This window comes from Oncorhynchus gorbuscha, linkage group LG19 (genome assembly GCF_021184085.1).
Source record: "Oncorhynchus gorbuscha isolate QuinsamMale2020 ecotype Even-year linkage group LG19, OgorEven_v1.0, whole genome shotgun sequence".
In the NCBI taxonomy this organism is placed as follows: Eukaryota; Metazoa; Chordata; class Actinopteri; order Salmoniformes; family Salmonidae; genus Oncorhynchus; species Oncorhynchus gorbuscha.
Window position 1 is genome coordinate 48,565,369 of NC_060191.1, and position 14,234 is coordinate 48,579,602.

At 41.6% G+C, this 14,234-nt stretch overlaps 3 protein-coding genes across 6 annotated transcripts in view; 1 reads left to right on the plus strand and 2 right to left on the minus strand.

Annotated features, from left to right (window-relative positions):
• Positions 1 to 543: 543 nt before the first annotated feature.
• Positions 544 to 2,758, plus strand: lg19h17orf97 (linkage group 19 C17orf97 homolog). The gene is made up of 2 exons (XM_046313633.1): positions 544 to 1,111; positions 1,773 to 2,758. The coding sequence occupies exons 1-2, from the start codon at positions 928 to 930 to the stop codon at positions 2,186 to 2,188; spliced, it is 600 nt and encodes a 199-aa protein (XP_046169589.1). The 5' UTR covers positions 544 to 927; the 3' UTR covers positions 2,189 to 2,758.
• Positions 2,429 to 5,309, minus strand: LOC124004819 (refilin-B-like). Of its 3 annotated transcripts, XM_046313632.1 has the most exons (5): positions 5,268 to 5,303; positions 5,004 to 5,140; positions 4,672 to 4,865; positions 4,340 to 4,434; positions 2,429 to 4,016 (listed from the first exon to the last, which is right to left on the minus strand). In XM_046313632.1, the coding sequence occupies exons 3-5, from the start codon at positions 4,861 to 4,863 to the stop codon at positions 3,698 to 3,700; spliced, it is 606 nt and encodes a 201-aa protein (XP_046169588.1). In that variant the 5' UTR covers positions 4,864 to 4,865; positions 5,004 to 5,140; positions 5,268 to 5,303; the 3' UTR covers positions 2,429 to 3,697. The 3 variants fall into 3 exon arrangements, with proteins under 3 accessions (XP_046169588.1, XP_046169586.1, XP_046169587.1); XM_046313630.1 differs by having other exon boundaries at positions 5,004 to 5,308; XM_046313631.1 differs by having other exon boundaries at positions 4,672 to 5,309.
• A 383-nt stretch (positions 5,310 to 5,692) lies between these two features.
• Positions 5,693 to 14,234, minus strand: part of LOC124004818 (vacuolar protein sorting-associated protein 53 homolog) — a 32,655-nt gene continuing 24,113 nt past the window's right edge. For both annotated transcript variants that reach the window (XM_046313629.1, XM_046313628.1), the window contains 2 exons: positions 8,197 to 8,301; positions 5,693 to 8,050 (listed from right to left, as the gene is read on the minus strand). In XM_046313629.1, the coding sequence (XP_046169585.1) occupies positions 7,886 to 8,050; positions 8,197 to 8,301 (270 nt within the window). In that variant the 3' untranslated portion in view covers positions 5,693 to 7,885. The remainder of the gene's footprint in view (positions 8,051 to 8,196; positions 8,302 to 14,234) is intronic.

The window sequence follows — 14,234 nt, forward strand, 5'->3', positions numbered from 1 at the left end:
ACAAACATAATTGCACGTTGATATTATGGGGTACTGTGTATAGATCAGTGACACAAAAATGTCATTTCATCCATTTAACTTTTAAAGTGCAGGCTGTAACACAACAAAATGTGGAAAAAGTCCAGGGGTATGAATGCTTTCTGAAGGAATGTAGAACAGATATTTATATGCAAATGTTAGAAAAATAAATGTACCCTTCTTACTGGTTATTGCACATCTGATTGCTTAAATTCTTTTGAGAATGCAATGGAAATGGTTTTTGAGATTCAGTTCATTTGCATGGCAAAGAGAGACTTTGCAATTAATTGCAATTTATCTGATCACTCTTCATAACATTCTGGAGTATATGCAAATTGTCATCATACAAACTGAGGCAGCAGACTTTGTGAAAATTCATATTTGTGTCATTCTCAAAACTTTTGGCCACGACTGTACAATTGATTTTTTGCCCAGACTTGTCAGAGTAAAGTCACTCCCCATATGACATCAGAATAGTTTTGATCGTGTCTCATTGGTTCGTGTCTGTGAAAGATCACGTGAGTAACTAGTGTTGTTAAAATGTTGCTACAGTAATCAATCGCTGCAACACTAGTTCCTCACGTGATCTTCTTGTTTTATACCTTGTATCACGCGCGAGTTTTACTGTACAACTCATAGAAAATATTCTAGAATAGGTCAGACGAACGCGAAGAATTTGGGAATGGTGATCCTTTGGTTTCCATGGAGAAGTTCCATGTGAGAAGAGTGGATCGGAGTGCACACCTTGAAAGTATCTGATTAGGTTATCGTTTCTCAATTCATCACGTCGGTGTAACCGTTGTATAAAGTTTAGGCCTTTATGTATCCTTCGATTTAAAGCAGTTGACACAATGTATCAACTATCAATAATTTGATGGTGTATCGAGTTCGCCCAAGCATCCGTAGAGAATGAACCACAGCAGAAACGTTGATACGGCGGTATGGAGCCAGGATGCTCTGATGTCTACCAACGTGAGCCTTACAAATGACAGCAAGCGAAAGAAAAAGAGAAAGCACAAAACAAAAGATAAAAAGAAGAGTGGTTCGACGAGAAGAGGACCGAGCTCGCCTTCAAACTCCGATGATGCAGCAGGTTGGTTTGTTTTGGTGATGCTCACAAAATCTAGTTTTAAATGCCTAGTGTGGACCTATAGGCCTACCCATAACGGGTTTACCATAACGTTATCATAGTAACCCCAACATGGATCGTTTTTGTTAAAGCTGCAGTATGTAACTTTTTGGGTGACCCGACCAAATTCGCATAGAAATGTGAGTTGTAGATCTGTCACTCATTGAAAGCAAGTCTGACCCCCTGATAAAGGAAAAAAAGCGGTAGATATGTTTTATGTGCACCATTTCTGATTCCTGTTCTGAAGTTTCGTTTGTGCGTTTTACTTTCGGTTTTGCTTCAAACAATATTTTTGGTTAATATTTCACAGCGGTTTAGATGTTAATGATTTTCAACACTATACATTTGTCAAAAACGGAAATTAGGGGAACTATTAGAATATTAGTAAAAAGGAAATGAGTTATTTCTGCATGTTGCACCTTCAATAAACAATGAATAGCTTATAGCATTATATATATATTTTTTAAAAAAAAAAAATACTGCCTGCCCCTTCACTAAAAAGGCACTAAATGCAAGAGTCTAAAGTGACCTGCAAGGGGAGAATGTGTTGAGTGATAGTTGTGAAATCAAAACACTTTGGTGTCAAATTAAGATTAACCTGCACTTTGCCGGCCTGCACTCACAGCAGATAAACTCACCAACACTGAGCAGCAACAGGTCGTCAAAGGCTCCTCCACACGGTCCAAACCCACCCTGAAGAGCTCCAACAGCAAAAAGACCAAGGCCAGAAGTCTGACCAGCCTCCACAACAATAAATCCCAGCGAGAGGCAATGAAACACAAGGAAACGTTGACAGGGCCAGACGCTGGTACCCACCAAGCCCCACTGTCATGGGACCAGGCTGGCCAGAACAACCCAGCCAGGGAGAGCCTGAGGTGGGATGGAGTTTTGGAGGATCCGGTGGCTGAGGCAGAGAGGATAGAGGTGTACAAGGCCAACCGGAGGAAACGGTACCTGGCCTCACAGCAGGGGGTGATGGACTACTTGGGCTTGTTCAAGGGACACATGGAGAGCAGTAGTGCCATTACACACAATATCTAGGTGGGGCTGTTTTAACATGAATAAATCTATAGGTTTTATGTGCAGTACCTTCTCTATCCTGCAGATGGCATAGCAGTCTCAATCTGAGATGGAACATTGTAATTTCATTTTTACTCAACTAGTGGCCATTTAAAAAAACATATCCCTAATTGAGAACCAAAAGAAAATCCTGATAAGACTATTTTGAATTTGCTTATGGCATTGGAGTACATATCAAATAATTGTAACACTTCTCAAATCTGATATAAAACAGTTGGTCTTTATTTGAAACAAACACTATAAAAACAGTGCTTTAAAAGCGAAATCATTTTACTTCAATAAGGCCCTTTGGGTATCTCAAGACAGTTCAGGTCCTCTAGATGTGTATCCTTGTAGGACCTTGAGGGAAGTTACCTGTGTTTGGTAGCCTCATAGTAATCTATTAGGCTACCAAAAGGAGTTTATTAGCATCAAATAAATGCATAACTAAATTAAACCTCTGGAAGCAACCAGAAGAGGATAGGCAAAGATTATGGACAGTCCATAAGGTGTTAGTAAGAACAAGACTTCACTGTTAGGAAAATACAAAAACTTTATAACTGAAAAAAATAATGACACATTTGATAATATCTCGCTACTCATTACCAACTAATACAAACTTCTTCAATTCGCAATGGTCTGTGGGAAGAAATGTCCTAACTTTCAACACAGAACTTGCAACTCTTTTACACAATATGAAAAAAGCTGTGGCTTTCTGCTCCATGACCATACTTACAGTAGACAATGTTGGTTTAGGCAAGACTTAGATGGGGTTTGGTGTTTCACCAGGAGCATACATCTCTATACATGGCTCGGTGTTACACTATCCAGGAATATATATTCTGCTTGTGGTAAGTAATATTGTGCAACAAATACACCATAATACCATGATTTGACAAGCCATTTTGAAGCCCAGTCATAAACAGTAATTTGACAACTCCCCATGTCTACAAATGTAAAAACTTACAAAAATCACATGGAAACTCCACTATTGCCTTGAATCTTATATTGTTGGATCATTGTTCAATGAGCTCCACTGCAATGGTTAGGCCTAAACACAGAATGTTGACAGTGATGGTCCAGACTACACTTCCCTAACAATCCTTCACTTCCAAATCTGGTTTCTAAGTTCCTCCATGGTGATAGTATACAGTACACCATCACCTGTCTCAGTCCACAGCTCAACACTTGGTTAAACTGAATCCAACTTTGACATACCAAAGAACTCTTTACTAGCTACTAATGGATCAACACATTGGTAGATGGCAGCCTCACTCAGATGTCCCTGCTATTTGTTTGATACTCCAGATCTAGAGATATGGCTTCCATCTTCTGCCCTCCTGGAGACTGGAAAGTATCGTAGCCCACATTTGAGTACCAATCTAAACCAATAGACTGTGTAACCTGGGTCCATGTGTGGCGTCGACCTGGTGGATGGTTGGGCCCCACAGGGCCCTCTCCCTCAGGCCATGCCCAGCCTTCCCCCTAACCTCAATGGGGTATCCTTCTCCGGTCAGCAGCCTCCAGCTCCACGCTCGACAAGAATCTCCTGGCTAGCCGGTGGCTGTCGTAGCTCAGCTCTGTGGTGTAGATGGTGCGAGCGTGCTTGGGGTAGACAATGGTGGTGCTCTGGAAATGCTGGGCCCGCTGGCGAGGCTGGAGGTCTAGCTGGGTCTTGTAGTGTCTCCAGGTGCTGTGAGGGACAGCCAGGAACGTCTGGCTGCAGTTCTCCAGACCCAGGCCTCTGGGCTGCATGGCCACGTCGTGGATAAAGTGACGCTCAGAATCATAGTGGACAGACGATGTGTATCTAGGAATGACAACGTTTGGGCAAGTGTCATTTCACTGCATGTTCAGCTAGATATCGTTTTAGAACTGGAATGCGACAAGTTTTCAAGCACTGCAAACCTCCAAGAAATAGACACTTGGTTACAGGAGGCCTACACAGGCTGACATAAGTAAAATAACTTTTTTAAATTTAAATGCAACATTTGATCTGTGGTCCACCACATTTCTTTAAAAAAAAAAGGTATTTATACCAATAGCGAGGCAGATGCAGCACACAGTGCTAAGCCAATTTCAAACCACACACAAACATTCATAGCCTACATGCAGTCATTTAAAACAGCATACCGTATTTCCTTGGACGGTAGTGGATCAAGTTCTATGCCCTCCCCGTAGGACAACGTGTGCAGCTGAGGAACAGATCCAATCGATAAAATCGGGACCTGCAAGCAATCAGCACTCGCATAAGGAGAACATATTTGGTGGAGGTGGCAAATGTGATTGGCTTAAGCTCCTCACCCAATTTACCATTGACATGACCCAGATTCACTATGGGCCATGCAGGGAAACGTATTCAGAAACAATGTTTTCACAATGCAACAACTTTGTCTTACAATTTCATAGCGGGATTTGATCAGTTACTGTAACAATTGTAGTAAACCGTGCGACGGCCTACGTACCAAGGACGACCCTGTCCTTTCGTCTTCAGACACCGGGCTTGTGGCACCTTTATCCCCGCAATCAGTCAGCAGCCAGTGACTGGGGCTGGGGGGTAGTCCGGAGTCCGGGCTGTCAAGTCCCCGCTCGGCTTTGCAACTCATGTCCAATGGCTCGTCGTCACATACATTCAGCAAGTTTAGTCTGCCCACCATTGCTTTAAAAAAAGAAAAGTCAAAAAATAAAATGAGCCCTACTGCGCGACGAGTTTGCAGAACTGTATGTAAAATTGATTTCCAATTCGTAGAAGCGACTTCCCTTGAATGCAATTGATCCTTCACGTTGGGTAACTTACCAATGATCAAGCAAGTTGGCAATTGGCTTGCATCAACTTCTTGCTTCGCAATAGGCTACGGTCTAGACAAATTGTACTGCATGCTATTTAAATCGTCCATAAGTCAACGAACATTTCTCCTCCCCAATGGTTTTGCCCTTCCAAATAAAGAGATTCAACATAAATCGTTGGCCTTGAAGTTAACACAATAGTGAAATCAAACTGTGTCAAGGGCACTGAAGTATAGAAGAACACGAGAAGGCACTGAAGATTGTCCACGCCTACCTGTCTTCAATCTTCTCTCCCTTCAAAAAGGTTTCATAGTTTTGTTAGCAGTAAAATAGAAAAGGAAACGCCTTTCAAACGCACCCTCACCTCTGATTGGATGAAAAATGAAAGGCAACAAAACGAAACATGGGAACTCCTTTTGCCCTCACCACCTGAAAAAATACCCTGGTAAAAGTTCAAACTGAATTGGACCTATTCATTGGGCCGGTTCTGTTGCAAAACATGTCTTAAACGGGAGCGAACTGAACGAAACCGGTAGGGACCCATCTGAATTTGTCCAATATATATATACAAAAAATGTTTGGACTAATGATTACATCTATGGAATCGGATAGAGAGCGGTGTGTGTGTGAGATACAACATCTCTACAAGGAAAACATGATGGCAAACTTGTAGTATTCATGTTTTTGACCAGTTGCCACTACAGTAGCCAATTTATTTTTATTTTTTAAATGTAACCTTTAACTAGGCAAGTCAGTTAAGAACAAATTATTATTTACAATGATGGCCTACCCCTACTGACAATATAAAGTAACACGTTTTTCTTATTATTAACTAAAGGCATGAATGTGTACATGAAAAGCATTAATATATTAATACATACATTTATCTCTTGGGGAGAATAAGAATTTCCAAGGATGAAATCCAAAAACAATCGTTCATGCCTCAACCACAATTATTTAGAATAGATACTTGACGATAGACACATTCTTCAGACCCCATCCTTATCTTGTGCTACACCACCAAATATGAATGAACCACCTCAAATCATCACTGATCCAGAGTATTTGCTGTTACATGCAATAAGTACTTTATCCGAAGCAAGTCACAGTAGAAATAATTAGCTCAAAGACAGTATGAAAAGCAACTGTGTTCAATAATATATTGTTGTTCTCCACTAGCATCATTGTGCCAACTTCTCAGTTCCCTGTCTAACAGAAACTCATGTTCACTGTTATACAATGATCATTTTCTACAATGTATGTTTTTTGTTGTTGAAGATTTGTCTAAACCTTTTTCTTTTCTGTCGTTATTCCAGGCCTGTGTTTCACACTGACAGGCCTAGATGACCTGTCAATCATAATGAGAACTTGCCAGAAGATACCAACCCTACCGTTACGCTTGAGCTGTACTGGGGTCGGATCACAATCATGGTTACACACACCGTGAAGCACCATGGTTGAACAATAAAGGAGCTGATTGGCTGACACTGTCATTCCAAACTGGGCGCAGTGGCTACTGCTAGCTAGCATGAGGATGTTTTCTGGGAAAACTAGCGGTATTTCAATCTTACACAGTGTCTTAATGTAACCAATATTGCGTTCTGACACCGGTCAGCTCAGTGCAAACAAGCATAATGGGAGTGTCAGTAAATTTTCATTATTATCGACAGGTAATCTAGGCCTGTCAATGTCAGAGGCCCGGAATAACAGAAAAAAAAGGTTTAGACAATAAGTCTTAAAACAGAAATCAATATAATGTTGTACAATGCATCCTTGTACAACAGTGAACATGAGTTCCTCTGTTATAAAGTACTGCAACTCTCCTTCACTGTAATCAAATCGATTCAGACTTATATAGAGAGATATACACACACACACACACACACACACACACACACACACACACACACACACACACACACACACACACACACACACACACACACACACACACACACACACACACACACACACACACACACACACACACACACACACACACACACACACACACACACACACACTTCAGATTGACATTTATAAAACGATCAGCAAGGAATTACATGGGGAAATAGAGCTTAAATAAATGAACATGCTTAATGTCTCACACGCATACAGTTCCTGGCGAAGGGCCAGAGTTAAAAGGCTTTGACTGGTTCTCATTTCATGGGGGATTTTCAAAAATCACAGAAACTGTCTCGTGTCTAATTGAGGAGATAGGAAATCCCAAGATCCTTTCTGTCCTGGACCTGGCTGGGGGCTTAACCACTGAACCTGGAGACATCAATGCATGGTGGGATGCGGTCCATCCACCTGGAGGGTGTTCTTGTTGTGAAGGGACACTGGAAACATACAAACTCCTAACTAACTGCATCCTCCCCTTGAACAGGGAACCAAGAGAAACACACAAAGGCACAGGACTGGAGAATATCATAATGTTAGCTTCAAACGCATTGAAGTTCCTTGTTCTCAGTCTGGGACTGGGAGGATAGGTGCCAAAGCGGCAGCAAATTGCTCCTAAAGCCGTTTTTAGTTAGTAGCTCAGTCTAAGTGCAAACACATTTTGTTAAAATGCATAGCGTATGTATGATATAGTCTACATTTAACATTTACAAAGCTTGGGTATTTAGTGTCATAAAAAGAGAAGCAGAAAAGAAAAACACAAGTAAATGAGTAATACATGCCAACAGCTCTGCAGCTGAGGAGATTTCTTCATAATTCGACAGTTGACTTTGAAATCATTAGGGTCATTAATGCTTCTAACAAAAATGAGACAATCATGTCTTTACTCTGCCTGCAATTCTCCATTATGCTTGAACAGAGCAAGAAAAAGTATTTGAGATGAATTACTGGAATATTTTGTGTGTGGTATGGTGATGAGTGTGTGCACGCTCATAGTCTCTTTTTGATGAGCTTCTCCAGTTTGCGTATGCGCGAGTTCTCCTGCTCGGGGGTGCTGAAGGAGAGAGAGGGGCCTCCGTCGGCCCCTGAGGGTGGAGTGGGTAACCTCTGTCTGAAGAGCTCCAACATGCTGCTCTGCTCACTGCGCTTCAACCCCTACACACACACACACACACACGTTATTGCAAGTGGAAAAAACAAGAGAGAACAAGACAACAGAGCCAGAGGAAGTAGGCGATAACTGTTGAAAACAGGTCAGTGAGAAAGACAAAACAAGTGAACCCAACCAAAGTGGGCCTTACCTTCATATCCAGAGTTTTCTGGAAGGTCTCTGGGTTTCCATCAGCGAGGAGCTTGATGTAGTTATCCACAAACACCACGGAGGGTTCATGGGGGGCCATGACCACCTGTAGAGGGTGGGTAGTAGACATCAGTGTTGCTCATACATTCACATCTCAATCCTGAAGCACAACATCAGATTTTTAGACCCCCCCCCCAGTTCCCAAGAGCCATGATGAGATGACCAAGATTCATAAACTGTGTGCGCACGGTAAGTGCTTGTGTCCCGTAAGAACAAACGGGCCCCAGAGTCAGTCAACTATCAGACCAGACAGTGTGCAAGTGGTTAAAGCTGCAAACAAAGCCCGAATATAACACTGACTGCTTCCAAAACTACATTCTATTCCCTATATACTGCACTACTTTTGACAAGAGCCCTATGGGATTTGGTCAAAAGTAGTGCACTTTATAGGGAATAGGGTGCCATTATAGAAGCACACACTGACTGCACTGTTAGGCTATATATTTAGGAGACCTGACCCCTCTTCTTTTTACACACCAATTACTCCACGCATGCTGGATGGAAATAAGACTCACCGGTCATTATTTGGGGCTATAATGAGAGATCGAGTGTTTGGGCAAATTGCAATGGAGATTAGTAAAAAAACAAAAAGTTTTTAAAAAAAAGTTGAAATACTGTAGGTTGAATTTATTTTTTGCTTTCAAAGAGAGATAGGAAAAGCTGGATCAGATAGCATTGAGACTGATTGTAGTGGGTTGTTACAGAACGGGCAGACAAATATGGTTGACAGATAACACTGAGAAAAATATATTATCATTTAAATTTTAAAAAATAAAAAAAAATCAAATTAAATTTTTTATAAATATATATATATATTTTTTAAATCGGAAATTTCACCCCCCCCCCCCCTCCTTTTCTCTACCCAAAACATTTGCCACTCACCAACCCTTCTTGTCCTCTCTCTGTGCCTAAGGGGTGTGGGCCAGAATGTATAAAAGAGCGAAACCAAAGAGAGACGGAACATAGAACACTGGATTGTCTGGAATTCTTGAGGTTCCTTCCCCTCTGGACTGAGTGATTTACTTAGCAACTGTCCTGGAGGGAGGCCCAGGGAAAGCAGGGAGGGACTGTTGTAGTTAGCTCGTAAAAACGAAAGGGAGGGAGAGTGAGTGAGAACGAAAAAAAAAAAAAAAAACACCCAGGCTAGAAGTAGGTGGGGTGGAGGGGTGTTGTAGCATTTCCACTCCCCAGAAAAGAACTCTGGTGGTGGGGGAGAGTGATGGGGTTGGTGGATAGAGGGCTGGAGAGCGTGGAAAACAGCCACGTCTCATGGGCCAAGGAGGGCTGCCTGAGCCTGAGAGACAGACACAACCTACAGACAGACTCACCAGAACAGTTCTAAACCATTAGGTCCAGACCATTATACTCAAACAGCCTAAACTACTTTATCAGTCATCATCACCATAACCTTTGCTTTGATCACCCATGGACATCCTACAAACATTTGACCAGGAATAGTCCATCCATACTGGCCTGAGGCCCCACACTGACCTATGTGTATGGATTGATAAGGACTAGGGCTCTGGTCAAAAGTAGTGCACTACATAGGAAATATGGTAACATGTATTTCTCTAGACTTTCAGCATCTGTAGGCCCTGCCAGGCCCAACATAAAACAATTACCTAACAGGCACATAGGTACCACAACTTCCAGGGCTGAACTGCTCACCAGATCGAAGAAAACAATTCTATACGCCTTGTATGTCGGTTCAAGGCCTTAACACACACACACACACACACACACACACACACACACACACACACACACACACACACACACACACACACACACACACACACACACACACACACACACACACACACACACACACACACACACACACACACACACACACACACACACACACACACACACACACACACACAGGTGAAATGGGCAGCAGACAAAGGGGAATGTACAGTACCAGTCAAAAGTTGCCCCCTACGCATTCAAGGGTTTTTCTTCATTTTTCCTATTTTCTACATTGTAGAATAGTGAAGACATCAAAACTAGACAGGTGTGTGCCTTTCCAAATCATGTCCAATCAATTGAATTTACCACAGGTGGACTCCAATCAAGTTGTAGAAACATCTCAAGGATGATCATTGGAAACAGGATGCACCTGAGCTCAATTTCAAGTCTCATAGAAAAAGGTTTAAATACTTATGTAAATGAGGTATATGTTTATTATTTTGTATAAATGTGCTAAAATTGTCCAAAACCTGTTTTCATTGTAATTATGGGGTATTGTGTATAGATTCCTGAGGATTTTTATTTATTTAATCAATTTTAGAATAAGGCTGTAATGTAAGGCTGTAATACTTTCCGAAGACACTGTATGTGGGAACTCATTCGAACGGTTGGAAATGCATTCCAGGTGACTATCTTATGAAGCTGGTTGAGAGAATGCCAAGAGTGAGCAAAGCAGTCATCAAGGCAAAGGGTGGCTATATGAAGAATCTCAAATATATTTGGATTTGTTTAACACGTTTTTGGTTACTACATGAATCCATATGTGTTATTTCATAGTTCTGATGTCTTCACTATTATTCTACAATGTAGAAATAGTAAAAAAATGAGAAAAACCCTGGAATGAGTAGGTGTGTCCCAACTTTTGACTGGTACTGTATGTAAACACATTCAAGGCATTCCTCTATGGACTAACGGCCTTGTGTGCTTCACATGTGGAAACATCCATACACGTCCCAGGTGTCGACACTGAGAAGAGGCCGCTAAACTGTTTTGAATGTAGGGCCACATATCCTGAATATCTGATAACTAGAAGTCCCTTGGTATAAAATAATCTGATACATGATCTTGACAAAAAACACAGAAAGGGCGACGAGGCTATGCTTGTATCTTCAATAGTCCTAATGATTGTGGTCAGAATAGATGACATCCTGATGGCTCTGATGGCTGATGTAGCATTTTTAAAATTTATATTTCACCTTTATTTAATCAGGTAGGCCAGTTGAGAACAAGTTCTCATTTAAAACTGCAACCTGGCCAAGATAAACCAAAGCAAAGCGACAAAAAAAAGAGCTACACATGGGATAAACAAAAGTACAGTCAATAACAATAGAAAAATCAATGTACAGTGTGTACAAATCAGGTAAGGAGGTAAGGCAATAAATAGGCCATATTAGCAAAGTAATTACAATTTAGCAAATTAACCAGCCTGGCCATTAGAGCAGGTCCCAAGCTGACCATTAAGACAGATCAGCCTGGCCATTAGAGCAGGTCCCAAGCTGACCATTAAGACAGATCAGCCTGGGAATTAGAGCAGGTCCCAAGCTGACCATTAAAACCTCTAGTGACACCCCATCCCGGATCCGGGAGCGTAATCATCGACTAACACTAATTAGCATAACGCAACGGACATAAATATCCCTAGAAAATATTCCTATTCATGAAAATCACAAGTGAAATATATTGAGACACAGCTTAGCCTTTTGTTAATCACCCTGTCATCTCAGATTTTCAAAATATGCTTTACAGCCAAAGAAAGACAAGCATTTGTGTAACTTTATCGATAGCCTAGCATAGCATTATGTCCAGCTAGCAGCAGGTAACTTGGTCACGAAAATCAGAAAAGCAAATCAAATTAAATTGTTTACATTTGAGCTTCAGATGTTTTCACTCACGAGAATCCCAGTTAGAAAGCCAATGTTCCTTTTTTCCAAAAATAATATTTTTGTAGGGGAAATAGCTCTGTTTGTTCTTCACGTTTGGCTGAGAAATCGACCGGAAATTTCAGTCAGACAACACCTTAAAATATTCCAAATTAGCTCCATAATATCGGCAGAAACATGGCAAACTTGTTTATAATCAATCCTCAAGGTGTTTTTCAAATATCTATTCGATAATATATCCACCGGGACAATTGGTTTTTCAGTAGGACCGATTGGAAAAATGGTTACCTCTGTATTTTACGCAAGAATCACTCAGAGCCATCAGGTGACCACTTACACAATGTAGCCGCTTACGGGTATTCTTCAACATAAAGGCGTAAAACTATGTCACAATGCTGTAGACACCTTGGGGAATACGTAGAAAAAGTAATCTGGTTGATGGCCCATTCACTGCTCAATAGGGACGCATTGGAAGGCAGAGCTTTCAAAACATGAGGCACTTCCGGATTGGATTTTTCTCAGGCTTTCACCTGCAATATCAGTTCTGATATACTCAAGACAATATTTTTACAGTTTTGGAAACTTTAGAGTGTTTTCTATCCTAAGCTGTCAATTATATGCATATTCTAACATCTTGTCCTGACAAAATATCCCGTTTACTTTGGGAACGTTATTTTTCCAAAAATGAAAATACTGGTCACAAGAGGTTATTAAGACAGATCAGCCTGGCCATTAGAGCAGGTCCCAGGCTGACCATTAAGACAGATCAGCCTGGCCATTAGAGCAGGTCCCAAGCTGACCATTAAGACAGATCAGCCTGGCCATTAGAGCAGGTCCCAGGCTGGCCAATAAAACAGACCATTAAGCCCATTAGACAGACATCAAGGCTGCCTTCCTTCGTGTGTGTGAGGGAGACAAGGGGGTGAGGGAAATTTCCTCTGGGATCAGGTCACAAGCCTTGGGGGCAGGGTAACTGGACTAGGGTAGGGTGAGGGGATAGGCTCTAGGGATGGGTGGGTTTTGGCTGAGAAGACAGGTGCATGCCATTGTCTTTCTGCATTCTATTGGCCAACCCTGGGGCAAGGTCAACCAATCACAAACTGTGTTTACTCTGTAGAAGAGACAAGCCAAGGATACATGTGTCTGACGTATGTGAGCATTCCCGAAAGTGTGTGTGTTTGCTTGCGTGAGTATACGCGTGGAAGCCTGCATTCCCTAACCACTCACACCTCTCTTGGCTCCAGCAGGTTGACACACTGCATGAGCACGCCCATGTGTGTTTAAAGCCTGCCTTCTTCTCCGGTCTCTCTCATTAAAACCCAGGGGCACAGTTCAGCTCCTATTCCTCAGCTATTTAATGGGAACTTGGTCATAAAACCCTTTCCTTAGTGGGGTTAAAGAGAAATAATTAACCTGTAGACAAGCAGTTATTCAATTAAAATAAAACATAAGTTGATAATCTGGTCAAGTCAGACAATGTTCATACTTGGCTCGGCAGTCAAACAGCACACATTTAGACAAAATCCAGTATTTAGTTATTGTTACTTATTGTTAAATGCCAAAACACAGGAATGAACAGTGGTTATAATCATGTTTAGCCAAGCCAGTGTATTTAAAAAGGGTAGAGGTTAATGGTTAGGATTACCCTTGAGGCGTGGGTTAAGGTTAAATTTTAGGGTCAATTAAGTGGTAGGATTAGGTAGAAGTGGCTGTAGTGAAACTTTGTTGTGTGGTTGTACAGAAACGGTGGGTGTAGCGTGGTCAAAGATAGACATTGTAGCATGGTAGCATGGTTGTAGTGTCACATTGTAGCATGGTTGTAGTGTAACATGGTTGTAGTGTAACATTATAGCATGGTTGTAGTGTAACATTGTTGTAGTGTAACATTGTAGCATGGTTGTAGTGTAACATGGTTGTAGTATAACATTGTAGCCTGGTTGTAGTGTAACATTGTAGCCTGGTTGTAGTGTAACATTGTAGCATGGTTGTAGTGTAACATTGTAGGATGGTTGTAGTGTGACATGGTTGTAGTGTAACGTTGTAGCATGGTTGTAGTGTAACGTTGTAGCATGGTTGTAGTGTAACGTTGTAGCATGGTTGTAGTGTAACATTGTAGCATGGTTGTGTGAAGTGCCTATCAGAGTCCAAAACATGTAGGTATACGCACAGCAGTGTTCAAGAATATTGGACTGCTGCCTTTCATACTTTTCGAATTCTCAGTGCGGCTTATGCAATTTATCCAACTTAACACATTCAAATGAATAGAGGATTTGCATGCAGAGCTGCATTGGTTGGGGATTTTGGGGAGGTGCGCAGTCGGGCTGTGCATCCCCTGTGGATGGTGGTC

Excerpts from the sequence above, each read along its gene's own strand:
- lg19h17orf97 (XM_046313633.1), top strand. The coding sequence starts at position 928 with ATGAACCACAGCAGAAACGTTGATACGGCGGTATGGAGCCAGGATGCT. Across the intron at positions 1,112-1,772 it reads AAACTCCGATGATGCAGCAG|CAGATAAACTCACCAACACT; the intron begins GTTGGTTTGTTT and ends CTGCACTCACAG.
- LOC124004819 (XM_046313631.1), bottom strand. The coding sequence starts at position 4,863 with ATGGTGGGCAGACTAAACTTGCTGAATGTATGTGACGACGAGCCATTG. Across the intron at positions 4,435-4,671 it reads AAAGGACAGGGTCGTCCTTG|GTCCCGATTTTATCGATTGG; the intron begins GTACGTAGGCCG and ends GATTGCTTGCAG. Across the intron at positions 4,017-4,339 it reads CTACCGTCCAAGGAAATACG|ATACACATCGTCTGTCCACT; the intron begins GTATGCTGTTTT and ends TGTCATTCCTAG.